Source organism: Muntiacus reevesi, chromosome X, assembly GCF_963930625.1.
Source record: "Muntiacus reevesi chromosome X, mMunRee1.1, whole genome shotgun sequence".
NCBI lineage: Eukaryota > Metazoa > Chordata > Mammalia > Artiodactyla > Cervidae > Muntiacus > Muntiacus reevesi.
The window spans coordinates 126,713,207-126,725,496 of NC_089271.1; the positions used below are offsets into that span (position 1 = coordinate 126,713,207).

Consider the following 12,290-nt stretch of genomic DNA (forward strand, 5'->3'; position numbering starts at 1 on the left):
ACACACAGAAATAAACTCAAAATGGCTTAAAGACTTAAATATAAGATAGGACAACATAAAACTCCTAGAAGAAAACATTCTCTGACATAAATCATAGCAATGTGTTCTTAGGTCAATCTCTCAAGGCAAAAGAAATAAAAACAAAAACAAACAAACTGCAACCGATTCAAACTTATAAGCTTTTGCATAGCAAAGGAAAGCATAAACAAAATGAAAAGATCACCTAATGACTGGGAGAAAACATTTGCAAACAATGTGATGGACAAGGGCTTAATTGACAGAATATACAAACAACTCATACAACTCAATATCAAAAAAAAAAAACAAAACACAATCTAATCAAAAAATGGACAGAAGATCTAAACAGACATTTCTCCAAAAACATACAGATGGCCAAGAGGCACAGGAAAAGAAGCTTATCATTGCTAATTATTTGAGAAATGCAAATCAAAACTATTATGAGGTACCACCTCACACTGGTCAGAATGACCATGTCTACAAATAATAAAAGGCTGAAAAGGATGTGGAGAAAAGGGAACCCTCCTACATTGGTGGTGAAAATGTAAATTGGTGTAGTCAATATAGAGAACAGTATGGAGGTTCCTCAAAAAACTAAAAATAGAGTTGCCATATAATTCAGCAATCCCACTCCTGGGCATATATCCAGAGAAAACTATAATTTGAAAAGATGCATGCACCCCTATGTTCATAGCAGCACTATTTTCAATTGCCAAGATATGGAAACAAATTAAATGTCCATCAACAGATGAATGGAAGCCGTGGTATAGGGACCTCCCTAGCAGTCCAGTTGTTGAGATAATGAAATAATGCCATTTGCAACAACATGGATGGACCCAGAGATTAGCATACTAAGCAAAGTCAGAAAGAAAAAGACAAATACCATATGGTATCACATATATGTAGAATCTAAAATATGATACGAACTTATCTACAAAACAAAAAAAGACTTACAGACATAGAGAATAGACTTGTGGTTGCCAAGGCAGAGGAAGAGGTGGGGAAGAGAAGAACTTGGTGCTTGGGATTAGCAGATGCAAGCCATTATATATAAGAGGGGTAAAAAAGAAGGTTCTAGCACAGCACAGGGAAGTATATTCAATATCCTTTGATAAACCATAATGAAAAAAATGTGAAAAGTATATATGTGTGTCTGTGTATATAAACTGAGTCACTTTGCTGAATCAATTATGTTTCAATAAAATTTTAAAAAAACTTCTCAGCCAAAGAAGGGGTAGGAGGAAACATCCTCAATATAATAAGCAGCTACACAACACCTGTAACTAAAAACATAATTAATGCTGAAATACTGGATGCTTTTCCCTTAAGATCAGGAACAATCCAAATCTATCCTCTCTCACCATTTCTATTCAACATTCTACTCAATGCCCTAGCCGGTACAATAAGGCTGGGGAAACAAATGGCAAAAATGTAGGAAAGGAAAAAGTAAAATTATCACTACTTGCAAAGGACTTGATTGTATATTATAGAAAATCCTAAGAATTTTAGTAAAAACTTACTTTAAAAGTGAATTTAGCAAAACTGCAGTAAGAGGTCAATATGCAAAACCCAACTGTATTTCTCTATACTAGAAAACAACAACAATCATCATCACAGGTACCAAATATTGGGAACTAACAAAATGCTAGATCTGTGCTAATAGTTTTAATATGGGTTATCTCAGTGTTATCTAAGAAATTGTTATCCACACATTTAAAAGGAAAATGGGCTTAAGAAAGGTTAAGTAACTGAATCAAGGTTATATTAACATGAAGTAGAGAAGTCAAATCGGTAATCAGGTCTTTCTAGCTCCAAAATTTATGCTCTTAGCACTACATACAAGTCATATTATTTGAGTATCTTACTAACATAAATTGGTAGAACTCTATGTTATCCATCCAACACTTACTGTGATATTTGGAAGATTTTAAGATTTACATCATTTTAACCCCATCTCCGAACTGTTTTGAACGTAAGTATAAAATGAACAACATCAACTAACCTCACTTTCCAGAAAGAAAAAAACCAATGTCTTAACAAGGTTGGCATTTGGACCCTGTCGTCCCCTTCTTTTCATCATTCCATCCTCCTCTGGATCTCGACGACTAAAGAGCCTAAGATCAATGCAAAATACTTTTAAAACAAACAAAAATATTTCTTAATTAAGAAATTTAAAAAACCTGTCTGGATTCCATCTTTAAGCAACAGAGGAATAAATTGGAGCCAGGTAGGTACAGTACTGTCCAACATTATACCCAAGTAACTGCTATAAACCTTTTCCATTTCACACCTGATGGTACTTCTAAATGTTTCTGAATGACTTCTTTTTGAATATCTTACGGCATGTTATGTAATTATTTCTTTTTACAAAAGTAACACAATAACTAACCTATACCATTTACGCACATATATTACAAATATTCTTCTCCTTAAAAATGACATATCTTTTCCTCCTATCCTTCCTACACAATTATCCCAAAGTCTGAACTTAGTGGCCTTTTTCTATGGACTTCATGGTCATTCTTATAAACAACAAAAAAGTTAGCACTGGATAACAATGAATAAAAAATTGTAGCATAAATACTTTGTATCATGTACTCTTAATAAACCTGTCACCTCAAATGAGCATTTTATTAAAATCTTACAAAGGTATAGTTTAGTCCATATGTTTCCATTTCTTTAAAACCATTACATGATATCTGCTGAATATTTTCGGTGATCAGATATTCACACCGCTACTACCTAATCTGAAGTGTTAAATAGCAATATAAATGTTAAGAGACTAAAGGATTCTTGTGGTTCTTATATCAAACTGTTATCAAAGTACTTTTATTATATTCAAAAAACTTTAAAATACATAAAAATAGGCTTAAGACCTGTACTGAATAAATTTTTAACAAGTCATATTTATATATATTTTATAACACAGTAAATCACTGCCATTAAAGTGACTTTAGAAAATGAACAATAGAAATGCAGATTTACTTTTTGTACAGAAATTCTCCTGCTGCTACTGCTACTGGCCGATGAGCTGAATAAACCAGATGATAGACATTTTCACAATCTTCTGCAGTAAGAACTTCTTCACTACTCCTGAAAACAAATAAGCAATAGAAGTTTTCAAAACAATGTTGTAATTTTAAGTTTACTGGTACAAAAATTCATACTCATACATTAAAAAATAGTACATTTTCACTTTTAAACTTGTGTTTTAAAAAATGGTCATTAAGAAGTTGTTTCAAGAAGAAATCAAGCTTACTTGATTATCATTTATTAGTAAAAGCATCCTCTGACAAAGGAGCTGAGTATTTTGTGAACACCCAAGATCAACCAGTAAGACCTAAAATTAGGGTGAATATCGGGCATAAAGAAATATACACCAAGAGAAATAACTATGTGACAAGTGTGCTAAAGGGAAATGAAGACAAAATAATATAAACTAACATAGAAAATAAAGTAGTGGCATGCTCAGTGTGTGCGTGTATGCTCAGTCATGTCCGACTCTGGAATCCCATGGACTGTAGCCCACCAGATTCTTCTGTCCATGGGATTCTCCAGGCAAGAATACTGGAGTGGGTTGCCATTTCCTCCTCCAAGGGATCTTCCCCACCCGGGGATCAAACTGGCGTCTCTTGCCTCTGTCTCCTACATTGGCAGGCAGATTCTTTACCATTTGAGACACTTGGAGCTTAGTTAATAATCAAAGAAAACACTTTGCATGTTATTTCATGGCAATATTAAGGATACAATTTTGCAACATTAAAATATATTAACACCCCAGTTACCTCACAATGATAAAGAATAACACTTCATTCACCATGTACTAAACATCATATAAAACAATGCAAAAGAATTTTTCCAAATAATAAAATTTAAGTACCAAAGACATTTAATTACAATTTATCATTAAAAAAAACAACTCACTAAAATATAGTACTCGTTTTATTGATCTTACTTTAAGAGAAGCAAGTAAACCTAACAAATCTTGGTAAATCAAAGCCATTATTAGGCCCATCAACCACAGAACCCCAGGGTAAACCTTGCTGAGTTTTCCAAACCAAGACCCTGTGTTTGAAGTTCTGGCCTCTGGCACCTCTTTCCCCCTAATATGCTTTTAGTCTGCTGTGAGGTGAACAATCTACCCTTTTTTTTTTTTACTATTATATGCAAATTTGGAATCCTAGGACCACCATTGGAAAAAAAAAAGCCTAAGGATATTAGACAGAGCTCAGAGTCTTTTTGGTTTTCTGCTGTGCACAAGGTTTCCAGAAGTCTGATGTCTAAGGAAATATTACTTCTTTGAGGGAAAAATGAAACCAAAATGTTAAAAGTTTCAAAAGCACTTTACCTCAATGTATAATACTGGATCATTTGTTGAAAAACCATTTTTTGTCATTTTATAACCACACATAAATACATACACATATTGAATCAAATCAAACTACAGCAAATTTGAGGTGGTTCACTAATTTTAACCCATAAGGGATGTTTATGCAAGTTTCAGTTATTAGGTATATACATGGCTGAATCTACAAAAAAAGGTGTCCACACGGTATTACAGAGGAAGAGGGGAGAAGCTATAGAAATTAAGTAGAGTACTACTATTTTCTTATTTAATTCAGGACAGTTTTATAACATATGCATATATAATAATTTATAATTTTTAAACCCAAAGAAAAATGCAATAGTTAAGACTGCTCAAAATCCCCCCAGTTAAGTGAATTCTCAGAAAACGTCAGTGTATATAGATCTACCTTGTTTTTTTTCTCATTTTTAATTTTTATTTCATATTGGAATATAGTTGATTTACTATGGATGTTACATTAGTTTCGAGTGTGCAGCAACATGATTTAGTTATACATATACATATATTTATTCTTTTTCAGATTCCTTTTCCCATAAAGGTTGTTACAGAGTACTGAGCAAAGTTCCCTGTGCTATACAGTAGGTCTATTGATTATCTATTTTATATATAACAGGGTTAATCTCAACCTACCGATTTAAATTAGGAGGTAGAGCTGCCTTCATTTTAATATCTGCACTGTAGTCCATTTCATACAAATGGGGTTGACAACCACACTCCCCACAACGGACTGCTACATTAAATGAGATAACCCCTATAAGGCGCTTGTATTAGCTATTATCTTATATATTAATTCTTCCTCTACTGATAATCATCTAGAATATTTCCAATATTCTATTACAAACAGTACTATATTAGAGAATGAGAACATTTTAAATTTTGGATACCACCAAGCTTTTTTCACCAGGGCTTCCCAGGTGGCTCAGATGGTAAAGTGTCTGCCTGCAATGTGGGAGACCCGGATTCAATCCCTGGGTCAGGAAGATCCCTTGGAGAGGAAATGGCAACCCACTCCAGTACTCTTGCCTGGAAAATTCCATGGACAGAGGAGGCTGGTAGGCTACAGTCCATGGGGTCGCAAAGAGTCGGACACAACTGAGCGATTTCACTTTCACACTTTTCTCCAAAGATGCTATACCAATTTATAGTCCCATCAGTAAAGTTTATGGGTTTGTTTCTGCATAGCCTTATGCAACTAGTGTATTACCAAACACTTTAATCTTTGAAAAAAAGTAAGTTAAAAAAAGTCTCATTTTAATATACATGTCTCTAAGTATGACCAAATATATTTTTGTATGTTTAATTTTTTATTTTCTTTTCTGTCAGTAACATGGTTCCTAACTTTTGACTCTTTTACTACTGGGTTTCTGTTCTTTTTACTGATTTATTGAAAGTGATTCCTACAGTGCAAATCTTCTGCCCAGTCTGTCATTTGTTTTCTGAGTTTACATTATGGCATATACATATTTGTAGTTTTTTACGTAGTTAAAATACAGTAATTTTTTTAATGTCTAGGTTTTATGCCATTCTTCGGAAGATACTGCCAGTTTACATATAAAATTAAAATGTTTCATCTTCTCAGTTTTCACCTAACACTTTTAATGATTTCATTTATTTACATTTAGTCATTTCATCCATCCTGAAATTATTTCTGTATAAGGAATGAAATATGAATCCAATATAATTTTTTCCCAAATAGAATCTAAGTGTCATAAAATCATTTATTTTGATATAAAACCACCCTTACCCTACAGTAGGTTCCTAGGTACATTTAAGTTTGTCTCTATTCTTTATTCTGTGTCACTCATTTCTGTCTGTTTACACACCAGTACCAAAACTTAAAAGTTACTAGGGTGAGGAGAGGGAGAGACAAAATAGGAGTTTGGGATTAACACATACACAGTTACATATAAAACAGATAACCATCAAGAACCTACTACATAAATGTATAACTGAATCACTTTGCTATACACCTGAAACTAACACAATATAGTAAATCAATTATACTTCAATTTTTAAAAATTAGTAGTAATAATAATAAAGTCAATGTTCTTTTACAATTTTGACTTAAAATCATAGTGGGCAGTCATCTCTCATTAGTTTTTATCAGAATTTTGCTGGCTACTCTTACATGATGACTTACTGATACTCATATGAGTATCAGAATTAGAATGTTGTTAAAAGGCCCTTTGTGACAGGCAATTCAGGATGGACATGTACAGACTTTTGTTTTTAAAACTGGATAACCAACAAGGACCTACTATATAGAAGAGGGAACTCTGCTCACTGTTATGTGGCAGCCTGGATGGGAGGGGAGTTTGGGGGAGAAAGGATACATGTATATGTATGGCTGAATCCCTTCCCTGTTCACCTCAAACTATCACAACATCATTCATTAAATGGGTATACCCCAATATAAAATTAAAAAAATAAAATAAAAAGCCCTTAGCCAACTATCCGGATCATGTTAAAAACCTAAATGTCCACTGATGGATGAATATATAAAATGTGGTATACTGAGTGTCAAAAAGAAATGAAATTCTGATATATGACATAACATGGATGAACTCTGGGACATCATGCTAAGTAAAACACGCCTGATATAAAAGGTCAAATATTACGTACTTTTACTTACATGAGGTACCTAAAATAGTCAAATTCAGAGATGAAAAGTAGACAATACGATGCAAAATCATACTGTGCAGTCCTCTACAGAGTATCAGCATGAAATGATAAAAACAATATGGAAATGGATAATGGTGATGATGGCTGCACAGCAATATGAATGTACTTAATTCCACTGATCTGTACACTGAAATATGTTTAAATGGTTTAAATATGTTTAAATATGTTTAATTGTTACATGTATCACCACAATCTTTTTAAAAAGGGGAAAAGTGAATTGCATCAATCCTAAAATTGCATCAATTTTAACATAATATGTTTTTAAATTCAGATTGTTTACAGAAAGTTTCAGTAAATACTAATTTCTAAAAGTGTGACAAAAGACAAAACACATATTTAACACACTCGAGTGTTTAACTTAATTTCAAGAGCAACTAAAGAAAACTATGCAAGAGAATGCAAACACATGAATTCCCAGTTCAGTTAGAATTTTCTAGTTCAACGGTCCTCTCTTCCTATCTTCTCAACTTTACATGAGAAAACTAAACTTCTTGCTGTAAAACTCCAAGTTATTGAAATTTAGACATAGATAAATTTAAACCAAGTATGCTAATGTATTTTTAAGATATGTAGACATCAGCAATATGCAGTAAATACATACTTACTGTAAAACAAGAGTGAGCAATTTTATTGCTTGTACTGCAACATCATATTCTTTGTCAAGGGTCATAGAAACAATTCTATCCTAAGGACGAAAAAAATAAAATATTCTTAAAGGGAAACCAAGAGAAAAATACTTGAAAATAACAGGTAAATGCTAAATACTTAAGAGTAATACTAACCTTGAACCGACTGGTAAATAGCTCCAGTTTGGAATTAAGTTCTTTGTTATAATAAAGTCCTTGTAGAGCAGTGAGACATTTGAGTCTTACCTCACCTTGCTGAATTAAATGAGAGGAGAAAATGCATTAAAACTTTGCATATTTTCAACCTGATCACACAAGATATATACATCTTCTACTTTAAATATGTTCTACACTATGGTATTTCTTCAGAAACTCTCATCCTTGACAATGCAAAAACAGGAATCAATACATTCGTTTAAGACTAAATACCTTTGGGTTACTATTACTGTAGGTCAAATGAAAATATTTTGAAAATTTTTTCGGAGCAATGCTATTGTGAAAGATGATAGTAGCATATTTCACAGTAAGTTTTCCTTTATAGAAAATAATATTTGTAAGAGATATATACAAAGATCAAGGCTAGGTGAAGAGACAGCCTAAGGGAAAGGCAGATTAATAAAAAACATTTAAAAGGTCAGAGGCCAAGTGGTAATTTATAATCTGGCTAAGATATATGTTTATCAAGAGGATCAAAATTAAAGAAATTTATGTCATAGCACTTATATATTAACAGAGTAAGAATTCTTCTTACTACTCTTAAGAAATGTTTTACCACTAACCACCATCACCTACATGATCCTATTGTTTCAGTACAAAAATTGTTTCATGATCGAAGGCTAAATCAGTGCCCAAGATTCAAAAATCTAGGGTACTTTATGTGATAGAGATCATATTTTCATGGAACAGACAGAAAAGAATAAAGGAGAGAAGTCTACAGGAATGTGCTCCCAGTTATATGTATATGCAGATAATTCACTATGAATGAGAGTAGCACACAGCTATGCCTATGTGTAGAAAGAAAAACACTATATATATCTTACTTTATCATGCATAGTCCAACCAACGTATTTTAAATAACTGTCATTAAGAAAGGCATCACTATACATTTTCATCCAAATGCCAATTTCTTCAATGCAAATAGCTCGGATTTCAGCTATTGCATCACTGTATGGAAGAAAGAAAATTATGCATTAGTGTCAGTATACCACAGGACTTGTGGATTCTTTATGCAATGCCAATACTTCATACCTACCATGAACATACCACTACCTTAAGTATTACTGGGGATTTACAAGAATTGAAGCATGGCCCCTAAATGCCAAGAGCTTAACAGTCTAGTTGTCGAAGTACAATTATCACCAAATAAATATTTAAAGTTAAATAAACCTACAAACAAAATTCAACCCCCACCTTCTCTATCATGTCATACCCTAGCCTTTATTCACACCTGCTGGACATGGTGTATTCAGAAGACAGTTGGAACATTAGCCTGGTTACAGCGTATTTTCCAGGTGAGAATTAGTTACACCTAATACTGAGGCCAAGCTCAATTTGTATTTGAACATCATACTAAATTATTCCCAATTCATCCTGTAGGTACTGGTAAGTCACTCAACGCTTTTGGGTAGAGGAATGATTCAACAAAAGAAAATTTTAAGACAACTGCAATAATCTCTAGAATGATGAAGGAATAGACTATGGTAACGGTGACAGTAGAAATAAAAAGATAAGAATAGACAAAAGGATACTACAAAGGAAGTATTAACCTGATGTAGTAACTGCCAAATTAAGAAAATGACAAAATTAAATAAAAATGCCACCAATATTTAAAGAACAGGTTACAGCAGAAATGGTGGTAAGACCACCTATTTCTTTCCTCTGCTCATTCAAAATAAGGGCAACAATTCACTTAAATCTACTCAAATTTTCCCACTGATATTCAAATCGAAGAGCAAAGAATCAGTTATCAAAAAGTACAGTCTCTGCTAACACAGTACATACAAAAGCAATTAAGTGTTCTGTACCGTCACTCCTAGTAATAATAGTAGCTTCCATTTTCTGAGCATCTACAAGTCAAGCACAACATTCCCCAATTTTATAGATAGAAAATAAAGTGCAGAGCAGTTAAGTAACTTGCCTAGAGTGTCCCAATCAGTGGAAGACCTTAGATTCTAACACTGATCTTACTCTTAACACTGTTACCACTAAATTTATATTGCCTAAACCACTAAATATCCTAACTTGAAGAGAATAAGAGTTACATAGAAAAGACTGTCCTGACTTACCGGTATCTATGTACAAACACTCCCTTAAATATTGCATTCATCATATTTTCTATTTCATCTTGATTTTCTTGAAGCTGAAAAGAACATATCATTTCTTTGCAATTGTAATAGAAAACAATCAAAACATGTAAAAGTTGGTACAAACACAAATGTAGGTTTCTCCAGAGTTTTGATATTTTCATGCAATTTTTAATTTCACTAAATGAAAAGTATCCACATAGAAAAACTAAAAGCTGTTGCATAAAAGGTAACTAAACTCCCCTGATACCTGGAATATTTGTACACTGTTGTTAATGTCACTGCTAATGTTTAGCTGGTTGACTAATTTTTTCAGATGGTCACATATTTCTATTGCATAAATTTATGTAAAGAAATCTTTTAAGTAGTTTATTATATTACTTATCTATTAAATAAAATATATGTTCATATCAAAAAAGAACAAAGATTCATTATCCTGGTTTTTAGCATCTGAAAATTAACTCATGTTATCTAATGCCTGATCAAAGAACAAAAAAAGTTGAGTAAAATAACTTGGCAAAAAATTCGTCTTCTTGCTAAATATTTTTGAGGGAAACAAGGCTCACTTGAAATAATCAACTGAACATTTCAAATCTTGGATGACTTATTTACTTCCATATATTTTCAATTCAGAGCTTTAGAGTTAAGAGAAAATTGATTCAGGGCTTGAGAATTACAAGAAAAATCTTTCACACTCTAAGTATCAATTAGCTTTCAGAATTATGTTCTGTGTTTCGTAAAGCGCTTTTTTTCTTTTCATGAGTATAATCTCACATTTCCAAATAATGCTAACAGGGCACGCACTTGTATTCATTAGCACAACCAAAGGCACAGGAGGGCTTTCAACATGTTTAAAAACTTAACCCAACCTAGAAGTATTAATATCTTATATGATAGAAGAATTTTAAACTGAAAACCCTTTTATATCCATTCATGCTATGTTCAGAGTAAGGCCATAATTTTATGCATTATGTTCAGTTAATAACACATCCAATGCAATTTATTAACTAAATTAAAGTGCAAAAAGGTCAATTCTTCATTTCAACTACAGTTAATCCTTAAACAATGCAGGGGTTAGGGCTGCTGACCCTCTGCACAGTTGAAAATCTAAGTAAAACTTATAGGTGGCCCTCTGTATATGCAGCTTCACTGTATCCACGGTTTCTGCACATACAAGGTTTCACAACCAAAGATTCAACCAACCATGGATCATATAAGAACTATAATATTTACTACTAAAAAAAATGCATGTGTAAATGGATCTGCACAATTCAAACATATGTTGTTCAAGGTTCAAATATATATGAAAAAGAAGAGGAATTTAGACATGGGGGAAATGTGGGCAAGATTTTTCTGGCTTTTCTTAGGCAAGGGGCATTTTTAAAAGTTATTGGCTATCTCAGAAATAACCAACTTTTAAATTATAGTTACTACAATCACCCCCACAAAATGTCAGAATCAAGTAATTTATGGAATACCATGGCAAATATCCCACGGCAAATATTTTAGCTCAACTACATTAGCAATATTTTTGAAACATCAGACTTTGCCTATTAAAAATAAAAATAAACATTCCCAATATCAGATAGCAAAATATTATACTACCAATGAAGAAGGAATTTAAGTAAAAAACACAACATCGAGGGAATCCCCTCGTGATACAGTGGTTAGTACTCAGCACTTTCACTGCTGGGGCCTGGGTTCAATCCCTGTCAGAAAACTAAGATCCCACAAGCTGCATGGCATGGTCAAAAAAAAAAAAAAAAAAAGCCAATACCAAAAGATTTTATTAATTACGTTTTAGCATAGAACTGAAAAAACATTTTCCTCATTCAAAGTTGAACTTGGTGGTCAGTCATTAATGTTATTCAAGGGTCTCTTACACTACAAAAAAAAAAAAACACACAAAAAACCACACACACATACCAAAACCACAGGTTATGACACCATAAATAGCTTATCCCTATTTTTCAAAGGGATTTTACGTAAGTGAAACCTCATTTGATCCCGACAATAAATTGAGGGAAGAGTTAGGAGATTCACAGTAGAAATGATTAACAAGAAAGCATAAGACAACTTGTCCAACTGGCCCAGGACTCCTTACTTGAAGCATTCAACTCTTAATCCTAGTCCACACAGAAAGGAAATATATACAGAAGGTACTGTTGGCATGGACAGTCAATAAAAATAAGTCAGATGTATAAACAACTTTAAACATATTGTTTAAATTTTTCAAAAAATTTTCTCTGATGAACTAGCAAAGTTATATATCATAATTAATGGTGACTAAGTTGG

General features: G+C 32.8%; 1 protein-coding gene across 5 annotated transcripts in view; it reads right to left on the minus strand.

Annotated features, from left to right (window-relative positions):
- STAG2 (STAG2 cohesin complex component) overlaps window positions 1-12,290 on the minus strand; it is a 135,977-nt gene that overhangs the window by 53,299 nt on the left and 70,388 nt on the right. For all 5 annotated transcript variants that reach the window (XM_065914823.1, XM_065914826.1, XM_065914824.1 and 2 more), the window contains exons 9-14: window positions 9,978-10,051; window positions 8,733-8,856; window positions 7,849-7,947; window positions 7,672-7,751; window positions 3,004-3,111; window positions 2,021-2,132 (exon numbers count right to left, since the gene is read on the minus strand). In XM_065914823.1, coding sequence (XP_065770895.1) covers window positions 2,021-2,132; window positions 3,004-3,111; window positions 7,672-7,751; window positions 7,849-7,947; window positions 8,733-8,856; window positions 9,978-10,051 — 597 coding nt within the window. The remainder of the gene's footprint in view (window positions 1-2,020; window positions 2,133-3,003; window positions 3,112-7,671; window positions 7,752-7,848; window positions 7,948-8,732; window positions 8,857-9,977; window positions 10,052-12,290) is intronic.